Source organism: Lagenorhynchus albirostris, chromosome 13, assembly GCF_949774975.1.
Source record: "Lagenorhynchus albirostris chromosome 13, mLagAlb1.1, whole genome shotgun sequence".
NCBI classification, from domain to species: domain Eukaryota; kingdom Metazoa; phylum Chordata; class Mammalia; order Artiodactyla; family Delphinidae; genus Lagenorhynchus; species Lagenorhynchus albirostris.
The window spans coordinates 38451582-38473985 of record NC_083107.1 but is presented as its reverse complement, the minus strand read 5'-3'; the positions used below and the strand labels follow the sequence as shown (position 1 = coordinate 38473985).

Here is a 22404-nt window from a genome sequence, read left to right as displayed (position 1 = left end):
GTTTGTCTGCATTAAGATATATTTGCTGAAGTTTGGGGAACCTAAAATTAGAATATTTAATAAACAACTACTGATTTTCATCACCTTCTTTGGGATTTACCACTAATCCAGGGACATTAGCTTTCTTGAGCTAAATTAAAAGACAAATTTAAATCCTGCATGGTAGCCACCAAAAGCATATATTTGAAAAACAGAATTCAGCATGCCATATTATGCATTATTTAATGGTATGCAAATTATGTCAGACAGTTAGGAAAACCACACTTTAGCGTTAATAAACAGCAACACTACTACTACATTAATTATGATATCGCTATGATTTATTCCCAAGTTTTGCATTTTGATTCTCCTTGAAAATTTATGCCATCTGATAAGCAGTAACCTATTTCCCCTCCTACGCCTCCTACCCATTCCTCAAATCTGTTCCTCCTTCCCACCCGATGGGTGTCTGCAAAAACGGGTACAGAAATACAGTCTTAAGCGGCTGCATTGTCTTATAAGCATTAATAATTAAAGAACAAGCAAACACCACCTAAAGCTCCAACATTTATTGTGTCAATGTTAAGCACACTTTTTAAAAGACAACATAGAATGTATAGAAACAAGGGGTCTGGGGGACTCATGCTCATTTCCACAATACGGGGAATTAGGTTGGCTGGTCTCAGAAGGGCCAGGACGGCACTCAGGACAGCGATGGTCCATGGGCCCTCAATATGGGACTGATTCACTGTTCCAATGTGGGTCTGTTTTTTTGTTTTTACTTTTTATTAAAAAATATAAATAAAATGGCACTGCAGGCCCGGGCAGGAAGGACACTGCAGGACTCTGTCTTCGCACAACGGCTTCTTGGAGGCTACTGTCAGAAAACATCACAAACTAGCAGGATGACAGACCACGCAGATGTCGGCTGGGCGGCACGTGTCCACCCCGCCCCTGGGGGTTCAAATTTTCTCAGAACTTAAGGGCTCTCGAGCTTCCATCCGAAAACTGCCACACATCTTGAGCTCTCTGGGTACTACGCCGAACGGGGGTGTGTGAAGAACCTAGAAAGAGGTTGGAGACAGAGGAGGGGGAAAAAAAAAGTACAGGTGTGACTTGGCCCAGTCATTTTCTGTTCTCTAACTAGCTTTTTAAAATTATAACTTAAATCAAGCACAGGTTGAGCCACCGGCATTTTAAACATGATTTCAAACTCAATCTCCCCCACCTCCCCCAAATCTCTGACCTCTGAGTGCCTTCCCCATGCCTCCCTCCCCGCCTTCCCCCAAAGGACCCGGACACCCTCCCCGATCATAGGACAGTCCTAATAAGCTGGGGACACACCTGGAAGGAAACACTTTCCCTTATGACTGAGAAAACTGAGTAGGAAACAGTCCTTTGGTTGAGGAGAACAGGGGAAGGAGGAGGGAGGGGGACATTTCCTTAAAATAATAATAAAATTATAAAGAAACAAAAAACTCAAAATTGATGTAAAAGCAGCACAACGAAAACATGAAATGTCATCAAGTTCAACGTCAAAGCAGCCAACGATTTACAAGAGGCGAACAAATCTCTGAAGAGGAAACCAGAACTCAAAATAGTTGCTCCCAAATGGCACCAAAAACTGCCTGTAGTTTCTTTCAAACATGCAGTTTTCTTTTCTTTTTTTTCTTTTTTGTAAGGGGACAAGGCAGTGGTGAAGGGAAGAAGGGAGTGGTTATTTTCCTCCAGGGTTCCTCCCTTGCTTTGTACATTGACTCGAAGCAGCAGAACTGGGAGTCCGGATGTGCCGAGGAAGAGGGCTACGACTGTGGCATTCCAGGCCTCGTTGCCATGGCGACCTGAAGCAGGGGCCTGGGGCCTCCTCTCCCCTGACTTGGCGCCGCAGGAGGCCCAGGGTCTGGAGCTCAGCTGCTTTCTCGAATCCCCCCACCCTGAGCAGTGGAGACCTGGGCTGAGGGGCCTGCTGTGTCCAGGTGGGCTCTTGGGAATTCCATTCCCAGCCCAGCCCTAAGTCACTGTCGTCGAGGCCCCTTTCGCTGATACCCGCCCCCCCCATCAAACCCCTTTGTCAGACCTGCTACCAATATTTAAAATCCTAACAGGCAAAGTATAGCTAGCATGGGCATGTACCACATCCATTGTTATTTAAAAAGCACAGCCCCCCCTATGGGTTTGGGGGTCCTACTTTAAAGGATAGACTTTGGGGAAATGGCTTAATTTGCCTTTTCTGCCATCTCATAAAGACCTGATAAATGCTCCCTTTATCACTTTACAGAAAGGGAAAACAGTATTTGGATCAACCATTGAGTTGCCTTCAGCCAAGTTTAGGTTCTTGAGTACAATGGACCCACGTGAACTGTATTGGTCTCCTTTCCCATGTGAAAGGGAGGAATTGATCGCATCCCATGATCATGAATGACACTGGGAAATAGAGAGAGAGAGAGAAATAGGCCCATCCCCTTAAAGGCTGATTCACTGGCCATGTGTTTTACTAAATGAAACAGTGGGCTAATGGGATAACAAGATGACAGCAAGCAAAAGAACAGACCCACCAACCCATGTCTACAATTTGCAGCAAAGCAACCCTGGAATAAATGTACATAATCCCAGCTCCATCTATGTGTTCTGATGTCCATGTCTCTAAAAATGGGTTCATTTATTGTTAATCGGGAAAGCTGCAGGGCCTTAGGAGACACTTAGGAAAATTTGCTAAGTGGCTAATGCCTTTTAAAAGTTAACAGTCTTTTATAAAACACTTTTCCAAGCAGGTTTAAAGAACACTGCTAATCCCATCCTCATACCAGCAAAAGTCCCACAATTTTTTTTTTTTTAAATGGGAAGTAGTCTGAAAAAAAGAGCATAGGATGTGTACATTCTTGAACACACCAGGCCCAGGGACAATGGAGTAACAGAATCATAATGAAGAACACACGACTACAACACAGTCATAAGAAATCATGTTTGTGTGTATGGAGCCGGGGAGGGGTTTAAAAAACGAAAACACTGCTATTTCCTCCCTCACTCTCTGAGAGTAAAGTGTTTGAAGCAGGACAGAATGGGGCCTGAGGCTTCTCAACTCCTTTCCAGGAAGGCCTGAAATATCCCAGTACCTTTTAACAAACTTTTAGTGTCTGTGAATAAACCAGCTCATTTCCTTATTTCTCCAAATGAAATGATATCTAGCCCCCGCCGCCACTTCCTTTCAAGTCCTCACTTCAAGCATTGTGAATATATACAGTATGAACTTATTGCATATACAAAAATGGTATTTAAATAAACAGTTCTATCACAGAATGCCCTGGGAAAAGCTCAGCTACTTCACACTTCCTGCCATTGCTGGTACAAACGAAGTCCCAAGCGTTCACCTCACTTCTTAGCAACCTTTAAAATATGTTCGTCTCACTCTTTTTGTAGGTCCTAAGCAGAGAGAGGAGAGTTACTGGTTTCAGGATGAAGGTAGTACATGTGCTGGAGAGTGTCTGGGTTAAAATCTGTGAGAAATAGTATTTACTGTATTCCTGTTTATTAAATTGTTCTCAAAATGAAGATAAAAAGGAACATGTTAAGCTTTAGGAGTTCAAGTATGTAGAGAACATTGCATTCAACACATCAGGGGTGTCACATAAACTTAAGTTGAGAATTTTGAAATGTGTTCATGTCCTTAGCAGTTCCTCGTTTTAAAGCTTTATCATGACTTCACCCTACTGTTGGAAATGGTTTTTGTTATTTTATATTAAGATTTTTAATTTTAGGGTTCCAGATACAAGATGTCATTTATAAGTTATATTCTTGTTGCCTAGGTTTTCAGGCTTCTATTGTTCACGCAGCTTCAGAAATAATATTTTATAAGAGGGCTTCAGTAAGTCAGGAGACTGAGAACCCTGAAGAACCTGTCTCCCAATAAATTTATTTAACTTTGGGACCATGTAAATCAAACATAATCTATGATTTATCACCAGATGTTTGCACCCTCCCCATTGCCCATTTAAGAAATTTGAGCATACAAGCATACAGTATCCACCATTAATTCTGTCTGTCAGGATGCAAAACCTAATTACACTAAGAGCATCATATACTGAGAAATTTAAATGAATACTGTATATAAAACTTGCACAGCCGTACTCAGAGCGCCTAATAAAAGAGTAATAGGAATACACAGCGGTTTTATGGACATTTAATATGGTGGAGCAAAGTCACCATGTCTGAAACTGGCATGGCACTTGAAGAATATTTCTATCTGTCTTGAACAGCATTCTGGATTCACTTGTGAAGTTAAACTCATCTAAAACACATATATCACCCCTCACTTCACTGCCAATTATCAAGTTCTGCAAGTACCCCCTCATTCCATCCCAGCTCCTGTACCATTTATGCTCTCCCAAATCATCTCTTACCAGATTCCTCTCTGCCTCCACTCTCTGCTTCCCACCCAAACAGACTTTTAAAAAATACACTTACTTTCTCTATATTTTAGAAAGATAAAACAATTCTTGCCCCAGATAAAAGGCATTCTGTGAAAAGGCCACCTCACAAGGCACCAGGGCATAAGAACTGAGCAACAGAAATGCTACCACAAGACAACAGAACGGTTTTTGTTTTGTTTTTTACAAAAAGAAGAACAATGTCGTATCCATTCATCTACACTGGGAACAGGGAGACAGTGTCACAGAGGTATGTGTTTAATAAAGCAAATAGATGCTGCAACATGCAGTATTTGTAAAACTGACAACACAGATTTCTAAGTAGGGGTTTTTAAAACAGACCTAACTTGCTTTTCAAAGACGTTGCTTCATTTTATAAATCTGTTGGTTGGCCAAAAGATAATTGAAGGGTATTCCCACCCTCATTTGCTATCAACCAGGAAGACCCTATAAAAACAGCTACAACATCTGTCCCAACTAGGGTCCCTAGGATCTCAGAATCACAAAGCAAACCACCATATATCTCAGGAAATTAGTGGCTGATTCCACAGGTTTGGCCAAAGTTGGCTAAACTCCTAGTTACTGCTTGCTTGCTTACTTGCTTTCTTTTTTTCCCCCCTCTCTCCTTTACCTGATGCTTTTGTTTCTGGATTTTTAGATTTGAGGGGTGGGATTATTTTTGGTATGAGGAAAGGCTCTTATGTGGAAACAAAAGAGCTGATTAAAAAAAAAAAACAACTTTTTTACATTATGTTCTAAGATAGGGCATGATGGGAGAATAGAAAAGAACTTTTAGACAACAAGAACACAAAAAAAATCCAAAGGGAATAAAGGTTTAAGATGCTATTATCAGGAAGTTTTTCATTTATATCTGAATGGATTACTGCTAAGAGATGGAGGGGAAGTTTTTAACATCATACTGAAAACACTTTCCATTTCTCGAAAATTATTCTAGAATTATAAAGTCTAAACTATTTCCATGGCTTGAGATATGTCTATTTTAATATAGTAAGTATTTTATGTTCCTTTAGGGTATAATACACGCATCAAAATGCCCATAGAAATAATCTTGAAAAAGACTGACTGGCCTTCTCTTAAAACCTGTTATTTTCTTGAAAGTAATTTACAGAGTGTGTCAAATGAGGACACAAGAAGCTTACATTGTGTACTTTAATTTTTTTATTTTTTTCAATAAAGGGACAAAATGGGTGTATGAACAGGTTAATGCAGACAACTGCCAAAAAAACACAGACAGTGGTTTTTCCAATAGAACTTAACAAAGACCAGAAACAAATACAATAAAAAGCCAGGTTGTAATGACCTTTGGTCATCCAAATAAAAAAAAAATAAAAACAAAGAAAAATAAAAGATCAAATTAAGTGCCTCTGTTTTGAACAGGGCACATAAGCAATAATAAATAGTGACTCCCATAGTAAAAGATAAAATTTCAAGTTACGACAAACAGCTTTCATTACAGGAATAGAAAAGGCCAATAACAAAATATTCTGCATTGCCATTTACAAAAAAGTATTGACTAAAGCGGGCTTTCTCTTTAATATGCTTTGCATATGAAATTCTTTCCAATCTAAATATAAAGCACCATTTAGTTTTTGGCAATGAAAAAAACTGCAAAACATTGGTTTTTTTTTTTTTCCTTTTTTTTTTCTTTCTTTCTTTTACTGCATATGAAGGTAAGATGCTGGAATGTAGGGTGATAGAAGGAAAGGGACAAAAAGCACACTACATAACAAACCAACGTTATTAGCTTGCAGTACTGCATACAGCATGGCAGCAGGAAAAAGGAACAAAAAAGGATATGTACAACCCCTATGACAGCCATCCGTGTGACATTCTAGCAGGCTCCCCCAAACCGCCATTATATGGCTTCTCATCTGTACAATGTCACACTTTTTTCTCTTTTTTTTTGAAGCATACAAATAATTTGCACTATATTATCCTGCCAAATTAAAAAAATATACTGTGGCAGCCTGTCTTTTTTTTTTTCCACTACCAAAAAAGGTACATTGATACCTTTTAAGAGAACAAGCAACAGTTAAAAATACAAGCTTCAATATAAATACTATAGTGCCTAACACTAGATGAACATTTAATTCAAATACCATTCTAGAAATACAGAAAAAAGACCATAAATGTGTTTTAGCATAGGAATCAACATGAGTGTGCATTTTCCTATATTTAAGTACTATATAATCTTAAACCTTTCCCCAATGTATGTTTTTTTTTTTTACAACCTGAAGAGCGGTGTGTATCCAAGGCATAGAATTTCCACTACCATTTTTAAATGGATAACAAGTCTTGTAACACCACCAAGACAATGGAACCCTAAAATGCAGTTCCCCCCTAAACATAATGAAGTGTTTTTTTAAAAAATTCTTTTTTTCTTAACATTTATATTTAAAAAAGTTTTGTACAAAAAAATCCTTGCACTGTAGAAGCGAAAGCAATCATTCATTTCTATGTTAAGTGTATTCTGTTTTCCATTCACAGCGCTTGCAATGTTGAGTCCGAGTAAGTAAGCTCATTAGTCAAGTAAATGGCGGGCAAAGTTTTTTTTTTAGTTTTTTTTTTTTAAATGCTCATCAATGAGATTGTGTTCAAATTATTTTTTTTCAGCATTCTTGCAACTTTTCCCTTAAGTATAGACCTGTAAACTGGGAAAATTGTACAGTGCACTTAATTGTCCTATCTGAGCAGGTTTATTTTATACTCAACCTCTGTATCTCTGATTAGAGAAAAGATACAGATATTACAGGCAGAGTCAAGTGCTATTTGAACACCAACTGGGGCAGATGCTAGCTTAATAAAAAAGAAAAAATTAAAAAAATAAAATAAAAACAATGAATCCTCTTTCATGTTAACACAAATAGCACACAGTGTATGGAAAAGAAATGAAGTACAAATTTTAGGGAGCACAGACATATATACTGCTACTCTTAAAATTCTTTCTCTTCTTTTTTAAGAATGTCACATTTAAACGCAAGTCTTAAGAATTCATAGTTAATCATCATTGTATCAATATTAGCTTATACACCTGTTCTAGTTTAAAATGGCAAATAGTACCACATTGTGCTAATAAATCACATTTTTTTTTCCTCTGTTACCCTCTGTCAAACCTTATTGTCAGTCTCTTCTTTTTAACATGCTATTCGAGGTCTTAAAGTTTATCGTTTGATTGTCCATTTGACAACCAAGTAGATCTGGATCTATTTCTTCTGGTGCCAGAATTTTTTTCAAAAGACATTATTTAAAACAAGTTATCTTCATAAAATGAATCCCTTACTAATGTATTTCATCATGTTCCAGAGCTTTTGCACGTTGCACGTTCAATTTAATCATCATTTAAAAAAAATAAAACTTTGGGCAAAAGAGCCCATTTCTTTTAAGCTCTCATCAGGAGCAAAATAGCTTTTATACTGGTATAATCAGTTTTGCTTACAAGATTAAACGAAAGGGAAAAATGATGATTAACTAGGACATAATGGGTCATATTTTTAGGTAGCCATTGTTGTGAGAAATACAATATAGAATTATACTCTAGGTCCTAAGGTTTATTACCTCACCCAATGCTGAATTAAGCTACAAGTTTATAACAAGTAGAAAGAACCATCAATGTGGTTTTAATAGATCCAAGGCACTCATATTTTAAAACCAAATGATAGAATAAACTTGTTTTATTTTTCTGTTAATTTGTCAATTCAAGGCCTTTCCTTCATCTCCAATTGATATATTTAACCCTTTAGAGACAGACATTTAGCTTGTAGAGATTTGCTTTCAGTGCCATCTATTCTGTCTATAGAGGGTTAATCCAAAGACTGTTTTCCCTCCTCATGTTATAAAAGAAAACTGTACATGATATGTATTACAGAATGTATGCAGCATGGTCTTTTTCTCTCTCTCTCTCTTTTTCTCTCAGAACGGAACTGGAAACAGCAACATGTTTTCTCAGCAACGAATCGGGGACAATTTAAAATAGCCATAACATACCATACATGCTGTCTAAGTTTAAAAAAAAAAAAAAACATACACAACATGTAAATTATTGCACAAGAGAAAGGCTCAAAGTTTGCGTAAAATGCAATAGTATTGCCCCATACAGATCATGCATTCAAACGGTGAGAACATAAAGGAAAAAAAGAAAAAGAAAAAGAAAAAAAACAAAACAAAACAGGTGTGCTGGTGACAAGCACTCTCATATTCTTAGCTTCCGTTACTTCTGTTTGTTTGTTTGTATGTTTAAATCACATGGGACTAGAAAAAAATCCTACAGGGTGTGGGGCTGGAGGGCGATGGGGAAAGGGGAGGGTGATGAAAAAAGGAGGTGGCAGGTGGGAGTGAGGGAGGGGTATTAATATACCTCTATTCAGTTTTTATATCATTATTCAACACTCGATCACTGTGCCATTTTTTCATGTGTTTCTCCAGGGTACTGTACACGCTAAAAGGCATCTTACAAATTTCACATTTGTAAACGTCCTTCCCCACCTGGCCATGCGTTTTCATGTGCCTGGTGAGCTTGCTACTCTGGGCACAGGCATAGTTGCACAGCTCGCATTTATAAGGCCTTTCGCCCGTGTGGCTTCTCCTGTGGACAGTGAGATTGCTACAGTTCTTGAAGACTTTCCCACAGTACTCACAAGTGTCGCTGCGTCTGCCCTCTTTTGAGCTGGGCCTGCCCGGGCCCGGACCACTAATATGGGGCGTGCTCCCTCCACTTCCCGTGCCGCTGCGCCCCGAGATCCCTCCGTCCAGCTCCCCGGGCGGCGTGGAGAAGCGCAAGCTTCCGTTCTCCGAGGAGTGCTCCGACGAGGAGGCGAAAGGCGATTGTCTGGAGTCTCCGAAGCTAAGGAAGGGATCTTTGAGCTGCCTGGAGGCCGCGTAGCCGGCGAGCCACTGCGAGTACACATTCTCCGTGTTGGGCATCGCGGCCGGGGGCAGGTCGAACTCCTTCTCGAGCTTGATGCGCTTGGAGAAGGGGCTCAGCGAGCTGGGGCTGCCCAGCAGCAGCTTTTTGGACAGGCCCCCCGAGGCCGACTCGCCCGGGGAGCAGCCGCGGCCGTTAACAGTGCCATCGTCTATGCGGTCCGACTCGCCGGCCACCGAGTCTTCGTCGCATGTGTCCCTGTGGCCCTCGGCCTCGGCCAGGTGGCCGCGCTTATGCTTCTCGCCCAGGACCTGGTGGAAGGCCTCGCTGAAGTGCTGCATGGAGCTGAGCACCATGCCCTGCATGACGTCGGGCAGGGCACGGCCCTCGTCGCCCACGCCCACCACCGCGCCCCGCGAGCTGTTCTCGTGGTGGCGCGCCGCCTCCAGGCTCAGCCCGAAGCCGTAGTCCACCCTCTCGCTCTCCGTCAGCTCCTCCTCCTCCTCTTCCTCCTCTTCTTCCTCTTCCTCGTCGTCCTCCTCTTCCTCCTCGTCCCCATTCTCCGGGATCAAGTTGGGGTCGTTCTCGCTCTTGAACTTGGCCACCACGGACTTGAGCGCGCTGCTGGCGCTGCCCACCAGGTCGCTGGTGCCGGGTTCCGGGGAGCTGGCGGTGGAGAGGCCGTCGTCGGACTTGACCGTCATGGGGGACGACTTGTGCATGTGCGTCTTCATGTGGCGCTTCAGCTTGCTGGCCTGTGTGCACGCGTGGTCGCACAGGTTGCACTTGTAGGGCTTCTCGCCCGTGTGGCTGCGCCGATGCACCACCAGGTTGCTCTGAAATTTGAACGTCTTGCCGCAGAACTCGCATGACTTGGACTTGACCGGGGGCTGGGAGGGAGGAGGGGCGGATTGCAGAGGAGGGAGTGGGGGCGTCGCCAGGAAGGGCGGCTTGCTACCTGGCTGGAATGGTTGCAGTAACCTTTGCATAGGGCTGGGCCGGCCTGGGGACAGCGGTGGGCTAGACGTGTTCCCTGCCAGCTCTCTAAGTCTCCTAGAGAAATCCATGGCGGGAGGCTCCATAGCCATTGGATTCAACCGCAGCACCCTGTCAAAGGCACTCGGGTGATGGGTGGCCAGGGCCATCTCTTCCGCCCCCAGGCGCTCTATGCGGTGGGGGTCCAAGTGATGTCTTGGTGGCGGACTAAACAGGGGGGGAGTGGGTGGAAAGCGCCCTTCTGCCAGGCCGGAAGCCTCTCTGGATACTGATCCTGGTATTCTTAGCAGGTTAAAGGGGTTATTGTCTGCAATATGAATCCCATGGAGAGGTGGCTGGGAAGGACATTCTGCACCTAGTCCTGAAGGGATACCAACCCGCGGGGTCAGGGGACTTCCGTGTTCGCTTTCTAAGTAGATTCTTAATCCATGAGTGTTCTGTGCGTGTTGCAAGAGAAACCATGCACTGGTGAATGGCTGTTTGCAAGTTGTACATGTGTAGCTGCTGGGCTCATCTTTACCTGCAAAATAATACAACACCAACATCAATGTTTAATCACCAAGGAGGGCATCAGCAATTGCTTATTTATGTTCCACCTCCAGCCTTCCCTGCCCCCAGCCCTCAACCCCACGGCCTAAGCCCTCACTGACCTTATCCCCTGTGCCTAGATGGTGCTGGCATCTGGAGGTTGGTGCCCAATAAAAATTTGTCAAATCAGTCTTCCTGCCATTTGACTCAGTTCTAAGAATTTTAAATCCAGTCTTCAAAGTAGAAAGATCTAGATCGATTCAAGCTTGAGGATGAGGATCCCTACATTCTAGAGAAATTCAGCAAACATCTTCTGAACTTTCCAGTCTTTCACCAGCTGTGTTTTGGGGCAAGCCATTTCATCTCTGTGCCTCTGTTTTCCTTGTCCGTTAAGGGAGGGATTTGGACAGGCTGGCCTAAGGGAAACTTTCCTGCTTTCCTAAATCCCCCTGGGTGGCAGGTGAACTGTCTGAACAGGCAATCATTTCATGGAGATGTGAAAAAAGAGAAGGTCAACTCATTACAATTCTCTGTGGCCCTAGAGATGCTTTTAATCTTAGCCTGAAACACACTAATTGTTGATATTGTTAAAAATGAGAAGGTACTCATGAAATAATTACGTGGAAGAGAGACTAGCGACATCCTCACAACCCCAGCCTGTGTGAGGGTCAGTTAGTCCCAGTTCTGGTTCCACAACACCCCACGGGGATTCCCATTTTTATCTCAAGGGCTGTTACAAAAAATCTCAATAGAGAAATTTAATTCAAATTTAACCAACAGGCCATATCAAATCTTTAGGAGTTGTCCACCCCAGTCAAACAAATGGGAGTCTAGAGAAGTCAGGTGGAGTGTCTAGGGCCAACTTAAGCAGACACAGCATCCTAGTTTAAGAACAGTTAAAGCAGCCAGCACCATGAAGGGCAGCAGGCTGAGAAATGCTACGCTAGCCTCCTCCTCATTATTTTGAGAGGCTAACAACGTGAACCAAATTATACAACATCCTGCGCCCTCAGCTGAGCCTCAGCTCCAGTTGAGAAAGAAACAGAAAGATACAGTTCAGCTAGTCAACTCTTTGGCCAGTAGCCAAGCCGTCTGGAGAGGGGCCCTGCTTAAGTCACATTATTTCTCTCTCGCTGAAAAGAACCCAAGAGTGGGAAATGCCGCTGTGGCAAAGAGGGGCCAGCTTGACTTCCCAATCATTCCTTTTCGGTGATAGCTAAACTAAAAAACACATATAACAAGGGAGTAACTAACAGTTTACCAGTCAACTCAGCATTAAAAAGGGCTCAGATGCTGGTGGCCAAAGGACTAGGATGAGAAAAATCAGTAACTTCCCAGGAATTCCAAAAAAGACACTGTATAAAGCACAAATGAGAAATACACTTTAGTCCCCCTTTTTAAGAGGAGTTCCTTAAGGCCACAGATAGTATTTGTCAGTAACTCTTGAAAAAGGAAAAAATTCACCATGGAGTTAAAGAGTGGGAATGAGGAATTAATCAATTATGATTCTTCCATTTAGCAAGTCAGAAAAGCTGGCAGCATCTTCTCAGGAGCCCCAAACACTCATATTCCAAAACAAGCCAGCCTCACTCAAGCACTTGTCTGAATAATGGACTCCCTGCCCTGACCTTGTAATTTACTTTACAGTGCATTTATAATCTCACTCAATATATCCCACTCCTGGGTAAATCTCTTTAACAAGATTAGATGATAAGATACCAAAATTAGGTTTCAAACATTTGCTAATGTGGAGGGAGAAAAAAAAAGGCAGAAAGATTTTGAAAGAAAACCGCTGACATTAGTATCACATTATCTGCCTATTTTTGTTTGCCTTCTCTCTTCAAAGGGAAATAAAAAGCATCATTGAGAGTATTTTCATAAATTTTTTGTTGTTGTTGAACAATGACTTGGGTCCTAAATAGGCAGGAAAAAAACTATCTAGTTCCAACTACCGTGACCCTCTGTGGCTTTCTCCTTTGCCTCTCTAGGACTCTGTGTTATTATCATACATTTAGCCTGACAATCTGAATTGGGTAAGTAAAAAGGAGATTTGTCAGCTGAAGCAAGTCGTTAACACTTTCATCACTACAAATGCCTTTAAATCATATTTTACCTTATAATATTCTATTGAAACCCAGGACTGGACCCACAATTAGCGATGCTGGTTTTGCATGCACCATGAATGCAGTCATTGATAGATGCCGAAATCTATATAGCACTACATCAAGGGTCTCATCTGGATCCTTTTAAAAAGGCTTAAATGAGAAAAGCCCATTTTATTTTGCTGCACTGAGCTTCCTAAAATTTTGTTTTCAAAGCTATGTGATCATGCTACAATATGTTAACACTGTGCTGTTACCCTCCCCTCTCTCTCATACATCAGGTTAGAGAAAATGGCATTTTATCTTATAATGAGCATACAACATACAGTTTTCACTACCGCATTTTAGTATTCCCATCAACTAGATATTCTAGATCATGAGGGCAGCTAGTGTAATCATAATGTCAATGAGAAGGGCTGTTACGATTGAGACTAAAGATTACATGGAAAGAGCTGCTTTGAAACTGGTAATTATTACCAGTCCACTAATAGCAAATGATGCATTACAGTTTCACCATATAATCTGTATTTCACTCAGCTCATGCCAGTGCACCATATTATATTACAGTGCTCACAGATTCTAAATTCCTAAACTGCAGTCATCAATAAATGTGTTACTTGCTGTAATTTGTGAAATTACTTTGTTCATAACATCTTTGATGGTTTAGAAAGACCAGAATTGATTTCCTGTGTGGCAAAATTAGGGCTACATTGATTTATTGACGTGTAAAATATAATAATATTCTTCATTTACTCTGATGAAAATCAACTTCTCAATTTGAGAGCCTCATTGGGCATTCACTGGGATTGTTTTGATTTAGAGCAATAAACGGAGACCTGGCCCCGAGCATGGGAACTTGAGGCATCAAAACGGTTAAACTCAGCTATTAGCTCACCTACAGCTTTTACTTTATTTCATTTTATTGTATGGAAAGGAAGAACCCCATTCCTGGTTTGTCACCAAGGCTCAAGAGTCATGATTTAGAAGAGTGATGTCTTATGAGGGACCCCTGGCTCTACTATTTACTAGCTGGTAGCTCTGGGACAGTCATTTAATTTCTCCGAGTCTTAGGTTTCCTATCTGGAAAATGAGCGTAAAAAACAGTACCTTAAAGAATTGTGAGGCTCAAATGACAAACATATATAAAAGCTCTCTGTGATCTACCAGGTCCAACATGAACGTGAGTTTTCATTATTACCAGGCTTGATTAGTTACCACGAACGATGACTAACCACACGTTACACACCCACAAGGGCTTCTGGAGGAAAGACTGGAATCCAGAATCCGGGCTTTCCCAGGCCAAGGGGAGGCCCTGGTTAGAAGAAAGCAAGAGGGGGTGATTTTTAAGGCCCTTGCCCATGGTCCACCCAGCAGGGAGGCCACAAGGTCAGTGCTAAATGCTCTGAAAGCCAAGGGCACTGGTTAAGGCAGCTGAGTGGGGTGCGGGTCAGTTTTGCTTCAGAACTTTCTGGATCCCCACAACCCACTTCCACATACCTTGTTCTGGTCACTCCTAAACTGGTCCTGCCGGCATGGGCGCCAGCAAACTAGGCTCCCTCCCATTGCCGGAAGCAGGGAGAAGGCAGGGGCTCCTTATCAGGCTACTGGTTTCCCACCCCCTAGATCAAACTCCCTGCCCTCAGGAGGATCCAGAGCAAGAGAGAGAACTCACTCCCTTCCTACCCCTTCCCTCCAAGGGTGGCTCTGTTCCCACAGACAAGTAAGGGCCCCAGGCACCCCCAGCAAAACGAGGCGAGTTCTCCCCACCCAGTCAGCATGTAGGGACTTGAAACCATGAGTCCAAACCCCTAAACTGTACAATCGGTGACCTAACCCAGGCTTCTGCCCAGCTAGGCTTGTGGGTGCCGGGGGCGGGGGTGGGGGGGTGGGGGGGGTGCGTGGCGGGGAGGTGCTTTTAACCCCTGCACCACCCAGCCCTCAGGACCTGAGGGCTTGTGAAATTCATACAATAACTCTTTGTTACCTAGACCTAGGAGTTAATAAAAATAAACAACTAGCTTCCAGTCTGATCTCAGGGCGCAGGCCCTGCCCTGCAGACACCATTCACAAGAAGGTTGGGTCTAGTTGACCTCCCATCTGAAAACCAGTCACCTTTAAGGCCCCAACTCCTGCATTTTGCTGTCTGTTATTCCCTTTCCACGACACATCATTCCCTTTCTTCTTTTCTTTCCACAAAAGGTTATTTTTTTCATTTACTTTAAAAATATTTTCCTTAAATACAAATTAGATGCCACACTTCTTTTCTTCTTGAACCTGCTTTTTTGTGTTTGGGGTGGAATCAATCCCCCGGCCCCCTACCCCTACCCCCGCATCTGACTTTTTAGCCATGCATGTTATTCCTACAGAGAGAAGCAAACTGTATTACCTTCTAAAACAACATCTTTCAAAAACATTTTTTTCCCAAAAACATTTTTATAAACATACAAATCTAAATTTCATAAGAAGTTCCCCACTATGAAAGTTGGCTTAAGCAAGTAACTGGATGGTGGTAGTCGCAGTGATGGCGGGAGGGGTGTGTGTGGTATCTTTGAATTTTAGCAACAATGCTATGCATTTTTCTCTAAATCTAGGAGAAAAACAAATAGAAATCATATATGTCTGCACATATATAATGTACGATGCATATATAAAAATATACCATGTTTAAATACACACGTAAATGCATATATAACATGCATAAGGATAACTCTAGAGTAACTGTGAACTGACTCCTTTCAGTTCTGGCCTCTGCTAAAGACATATGCCATGGAGTAAATCCGAAGTCCTAAATGAGGCCATGGGAGTAAATGTCCAGCAATACAATGGGCCCTGAACACACAGATATACTCAGTCACCAGCCATGGAGCCACACAAGACCCTGGGGAGGAGACCCGCAGGGATGAGCTGCTTCCAGCCCCATGCCTTCAGTAAGGAGAGAGAGAAAAAGGGGAGGGAAAAAAGCCACTTAGGGCTGAATGGATTGGGGGAGCTGGGTGCCAAGTGAGTAATGGAATATACATATGCAGATGCCAATGTATTTTGGAAATAACTCCTTTCAGTACTTAAAAAGTAAGGGTAATTTCCAGAAACTCTCATCTCTACACACATGGACGTTTGTAGAAGAAATAATGCTCAACTTACAAATACCCTGCGGGGCATATTCTGCACTCATCCCAGGCGTGGGGATTAGAGCTCCGTGTGTAGAACGAGGGGAGGAGAGGCCCCTCCAGTGCAGAAGTTTATCTGTGAAAGAAACCCAAAATCAAGCACTAAAGCTATAAACAACATGCATCTTAAACCACAGGATATCACATTTCAATTCCATTAAAATAGATTAACATCATTACAACAGCCTTGCAGATAGTTAACAGGCCCAAGGCCTATATCAAAAGAACAGTGGTGAGTTCTTTCCCACAGTTCCGCTTTGTTTCTAATTTTGGTCTTTTTTGACAAAAGGGAAGGGAGTTTGTTTTAGGTATGGGGCAGCAGGGGGGGCGGGGGTTCTTTGGTTCATTTGTTTGTTTGTTATTGTCTGATTATTGTCTTTCAATAAGAGATGTGTAAATAGCAAGGGGGAAATTGGTAATATGACTGGCAGCCTGGTAGAATGGGGGGATTTATCTGCAAGGCTGGTTTACATGCATACATTTACTTTACTTATAGACAAGCTCAAGCAAAAAACAATACGGTAACAGGAAATGAGTAGATTTGTGAATCTTTTCTTCTAGAACAGAGTCCCACTCGGCCTTTCCTGTCCCACTCTTTATGACAGCACCTTCAGTGATAGGGAAACCTTGGGCATCTCAGGACCTGGAATTCTATCCACGGAGTACCCCACGTAGACATGGCTTCTTACAGCACGAAGCAGTGGGCAATAAAGATTAGACTTCTGGGGTTAAGATAACTTTGGCCAAGTCCTCACGTTAAGGGTAAGGAATCCTACCGTTCAATGACAAGGAGCGAAGCAACTTTCCAAAAATAGCAACACCCTGAAAAACGTGGCCCACCTTCTCTATTCTACTGCACTGGGTTGCACTCTGGTGAGGAAAAATGACTTCTCACACTGATAAACATAAATCTAGCTGTAAATCAAGCCATTCTTGTGAGATTTTTGCGAGAAAGGAAATATTTGGTTTGGGCAACCTGGGGATTGTATGGTTTATGTGGTGAGTTCCTAGCTTTTCCAAGTCCACCTTGAGCTAACCAAGCATGGAGAGGTCAACCTTGAGACAGAGTGGAGGAGAGATGGAGCAGGGACACTCCGTGTGTCCTAGAGGCTTGGAGTTTGTGATGACTGGGGGAGGCGGGAGAGAAGAAAAACAGACTTTGATGGTGAGTAAACAGAGTATGTTTTCCATTAGCTTAATATTAAGAGCACTTAGAAGAGTTGTTGTTATACTCTAGGATAGCAGGTCTCAAGTGTAAAATACATCCTGTTCTCCTTCTATAGATCATGCTGCCAAGAACAGCCAGGGCAGTCAGCACAAGGTTTCCTTTCATGAGGAGCCTGGTGGGTAACAATGGCGTGTTGCTCGTGGAAGCTCTTACACAGAGGCATAAATCTGTCGTTACTGGGCCTGTCCAGGGAGGCTGCCACGAAGGCTCCGCCTAGCCCGAGACCATCTACAGAGGCCTGTCCTCCTCCCTGACCCCAAACAAAACAAATGCCACAAAATGAACCAGCAAAAGCAGGAAGACTAGACTTAAAAAGCAAGCATGTCTTCATCTAACTGCTTACGTTCTATGAATTGAGAGGCAAGGGTAAAATTAACTACAGATTTAGTCATAGTGTTTTTCAACGAGAAATCTGAGAATCCATTTTTGCACTTGTTCTTGCCTCAGCTATTTAATAAGTTTGTTTGTCGCCAAGACTGAAGTCTGTTTCTTAGGAGACCCATACAACAGAGTACTGTGACCCCAGCAGAAAAGCAACAAGGTACTTGGACCCTCACACTGGGAAAGACTCATTTCATATTCCCTGCCACTTACTCTGGGAAGACCCTGAGGTGCCTCAAATAGACCCCCAGCAAGCAATGGGAGAACCGTTAACCTGGTCCAGGCCTGACCACTTGCATGCATCTCCTGTTGGCAAACTCATCTACTAACCCATTGGCCTAGAGCAAGCTGAGTTTCTGGGGGTAGCAGCCTGGCCCAGTTCCCCACAGCACTAGGCCACAAGGCGACGTGAGGGCTCATCAAGGAGAGTGTCTGAGTATCTGCCCCCATTATTTGGTTTGGGGTTTGGTTTTGAGTTGTAAAAAACCTTAGAGATCATCAAGTCTAATGCCTTCATTTTACAGGTGGGGAAACTGAGGCTTTGAGAAATTAAGTGACTGGCTCACAGCTATAATGATGGTTAACCACAAAAGTGAAGAACAGCACTGACTCCCCAGTCCAGTGCTCTTTTCTGGGATATCCATCTCTCTCCTCCCCTCTGTCGTTCCCACCCTGGTCTGTACTGCTCAAGAAGTACCGGTGAGAAGGGATCTCTTTCTCTTGACCCATTCGGAGGAAGAACCTCTCTTGGGGAAGAGTCCAGCCCAGAGGTGCTGAGTGGACCTTTCAAAAGGTCCAAATGAACTGACTTGGTTTCAAAATTGGAAAACACCTGATCTATTTCCTGCACCTTGCCTCACCCCCCACTGTTTTCATCCTCTACTTCTGCTTCCCCTGCAGAATCAGCCAGCTGAAGAGAAACAAACCATTCCTATCAGCCTAACAAGCTACTGACACTGTCTTCGTGAGAGAGACTCATACTTGCATTTCTCTTCCTCCATGAAGAGTGTCAAACCAAAGACAATGGGGACCCCAGCTGATTCTGCAGCCTCTCCCGCCAAACACATCTCTGAACACGTTCTCATTGGTAAGTAGAATCAACATTCCCACAGGAACTGGAAATGCTGAATTGTTAATAGCTTCCCTAGGGTTTAACTTCTTGCTATGATGCTTTCAATTATTCCATCACAGTTTAGGCAGAGTAGAGTCTCACAATTAATGCTTCTAAGCATCACCCTCAACCAGCAGCTCTGCCTTCCCAGGCTGCCCTTGACTGAGGGCCTCTTCTCCTCCCACCTGCATTTCGTTCTCCTTGACTGAGGGAGAGGTGGGCTCCGGTGGCTGGCAGGGAAGTGGGCGGTCCAGCTATGCTCTCTTTATTTCCTTGGTGGTTCTCTCAGGGCAGTGGTTCTCAAAGTGTAGACCCAGGCCCAGCATCAGCATCACCTGGGAGCTTGTTGGAAATGCAATGTCTCAGGTCCTTCCTCAGAATTACTGAATCAAACACTGGGATTGGGGAAGTGGATGTAGAGTATAAGAATCTATGTTTAGCAAGCACTCCAGGTGATTCGTACGCACAATCCAGTTTCATAAGGGCTGTCTTAGCATGAGGGGAGGAATGGAAGCTGGAAGCTTTGATGTTCTCCTGGCAGCCAGAGATCCCCTGGCTATGAGGCTCTCATCCCTTCTGTCTGGGACTCACCTCCTTTAGGACCAGAGCAAGCCTGGGAAAATTCCTAAGGATCCCTCCATGTGGAACCCAAGGTTCCACCCTCCCTCACTGACCAGGACACGGAACAGGCCCAGACTCAAATAGGGAACGCTCTTTGCATAACATCCAAACCAGCTTATGTCAGGCAGATGGTGTCCTCACTGCTTCCATAAATGCGGAAATGTTTGCAAATGCAGCTATGGCACGCCGCACGGATGCAGTAAGCACTGGACTCCTGTTTCCCTTTCTGGACTCTCCAGTGTGTTGCCCTCCTCTGAATTAATCTTTTCAAATGCCTTGTACTCCTCTGGTGAAAAGCATTTTAACCTGTTCTGTTTCATAAAAGTCTCTCCAGACCCAGCATTCCCACTTTAGGGCCTCAGAAATGCCTTATGTATTATTAGGTTGCCATGTTTCCTTATGGCTGAGTAACAAATAATGAATCTTATCTTTCAGGTCTCATTAAAAAATCTGCCACAAATTGGGAATGGTTTTGATTGAATGTTATGCATCGGTCACTTTAGATTTCTATATGCATCGGGACCGACTTTTGACACAGAGCTCTATAAACCAGGTGGGATGTCCCTGGAATTGAAGATCACTAAATCAAGTTTTAGGTTACCCCAAGAACATCTCAAAGCTTCCTTTACTACTGACCTGTTATTTGTTTCTGAAACTAATCACTAGGTGTGTCATATAGCCACATCACTGTCTACCAATCAACAAGTAATACCGCTGATCTACAAATGTGCTGAAACAGCTGAGCACAAAGCATTATTTCCAAAACACTGAATGACTGATCCGGGTGCTGACTTTTATAGGAATTAAAAACCCAGGCCTCTCTAGAGGAGTAGATACACGTATAGATGTTCGCCGTTCACGAAAACGTATATGTGCATTTATGTATTTCTTTTCTTAACCATATGTTTCTAGATAACTTCCCTATTTTCCCAGCAAGATGGGGCACCAAAGAAGTAGAGCCATCCCCAAGAGGAAGGGTTACCCTGTGAAGCGTGACCTCCCACTCACCTTGCGTCTTCAAAAAAAGAGAAGATGACAACCCACTATGATGGGGAGGGATCTCTATATTGGTGACAGGCCAAAATAAGGACACTTACCGCCCCTTCTAGCTCCAACATTCTCAAGTCCCCTCCCTGCCCTCAGCCAGTAGCCAACTTACAGACTACACTTAAAATGCATCCCGAAAGTTTGTAAAGTTCCCTGAACGAACCAATTCCCGTTCTATCAATATCACTGGATATAAATCACAAAAATAACTACAGTGCAGCTAGTCTAGGATAGAGGCTTCTATATCTAACTGGAAAGCAAATCCACTAAATCTCCTTCTAGCTCCTGACCCTCCATTTAAGGCAGATACCAGCCCCCATCTCTCAGATCCTGTGACTTTTTAGAGTATTATAGAGCCAACATTAGCAATGCCTGTGTCTTGAGTTGTGTCAATCTGAACTGAAAATGCGCCAGCTTTATCACTGCTCACAGACTTCTTAATTAACCTTCTGATATGTCAAAATCGCATTCCCTTTTGTTCTAGAAATGAGCATTTACATGAGTGTTTTCCCCATCACTATGCTTTTTCACTAGCTAAGATTTTATGGAATCGTGATGCTCTGTATATACAAAGCAAGCAAGAATTCTTCAGACATCACACTATAGAATTTCTTTGCTGAAACTTGTTTATGGTCCTTATATTCGTAGAGACTTCACCAATGACTTTCATCTCATCAATCACTCATTGAAAAACTTTTTTTTTTCTTTTTTGACCAAGCCTATCACCTCAGAGCCTTGATTACCTAACAACACATTACTAATTTCACCTTTTAAGGGTTCTCACCCTAGGCATCCACTCTATGAGTGAGGAGGAGAGATGACATCTTTCATGCCCCTTTATCTATAAAAATGCAAAGAATGAAAGCCACCAATCTGTCAGGCCTAAACAAAATTTTCTGCAATCTGTGTCTTTAACATAAGCAAAGCATATAATTCAAAAAAAAAGGAACTTGCTTTTCTGAAGAATAAGTAAGCCAAAGACATTGTGTTCCATCTTTGTGTTGAAATGCAGATTTCCCACTAAAAGGCAAATCCTTCATTTCAAAAGGTTGAATAGGATGGTACTTAAAAAAAAAGAATTCCAACTGGTTAAATTTAGGGTGTTGAAAAAAGTTCATTCCAATAATATTTTTTGGCTCTGGGCCCTAAGTATTTTCACTTGATCATGAATTAGATAAATTTTTATTACATTTTAAGCTCTTGCCTTAGAATGGTGGAACTTCTCGAGGAGACTGGAAGGGCAGCTCATAAGAAGACAAATTGTTTTAGGACAGTCTTTTTTTTTCCCTTTGTTTAACTGTGTACCTCACTCTGCAAGACGAGTGTACCCAGGATAAATTCCATTCATTCATTCTTTCACGCATTCATTCAACAACTATTTACTGAGTGCCCGAACTCAGTGAACGATTATACTGCCCCAAGCAATGGACTACCTCTGTGGGCAACGCAAAGAAAAGTCAGACACAGACTTCCCTACAGGAACCTCCATCTAGTAGAGAAGATAAGCCTGGAAAGGAATCGCTCTGCTCCAAAGTAAAAAGTGTGTCATAAGAGAGGCACAGATAAACTGAACGGAAATTCAAAAGACACAAATAACTTCCATTTGTAAGGGAGCAGAGTGGCTTTAGGCAAAAGGGAACTTAGGAACTGGACCTGGAGAGCCAAGAGGAAGGACTTTCTAGCCAAAAGAAAAAAGCAGGTATTGATGCCCCAAGAGAAGCAAAGCTCGAGGTGTACCCAGAGCAAATGGGGCCCAACAGGTAGTACATTTAAATCAAAATATTACTCACCAATCCATCCTGTTGATAACAGAGGATATGGTCATCTAAATAAACCCTCTGAGGGCTTTTGTGAAGGATTCACCTTCCACAACTTCTTATTTTCAAACACCACATTTTCTTACAATAATGGATGCGGCCACGTGGACGCTGGTGAAAC

General features: G+C 42.7%; 1 protein-coding gene and 1 long non-coding RNA gene across 8 annotated transcripts in view; one reads left to right on the top strand and one right to left on the bottom strand.

Annotated features, from left to right (window-relative positions):
• Positions 1 to 571: 571 nt before the first annotated feature.
• Positions 572 to 22404, bottom strand: part of BCL11A (BCL11 transcription factor A) — a 99151-nt gene continuing 77318 nt past the window's right edge. For 2 of the 7 annotated variants that reach the window (XM_060169330.1, XM_060169335.1), the window contains 3 exons: positions 16053 to 16154; positions 8779 to 10801; positions 940 to 1043 (listed from right to left, as the gene is read on the bottom strand). In XM_060169330.1, the coding sequence (XP_060025313.1) occupies positions 8781 to 10801; positions 16053 to 16154 (2123 nt within the window). In that variant the 3' untranslated portion in view covers positions 940 to 1043; positions 8779 to 8780. Of the gene's footprint in view, positions 1044 to 8778; positions 10802 to 16052; positions 16155 to 22404 lie in introns of all 7 variants that reach the window. The other 5 variants (XM_060169336.1, XM_060169331.1, XM_060169333.1 and 2 more) reach the window with 5 other exon arrangements.
• On the top strand, positions 14163 to 20500 carry LOC132531501 (uncharacterized). The gene is made up of 3 exons (XR_009544114.1): positions 14163 to 14297; positions 18588 to 18774; positions 20332 to 20500. It is a non-coding gene; the product is annotated as an uncharacterized LOC132531501 (long non-coding RNA).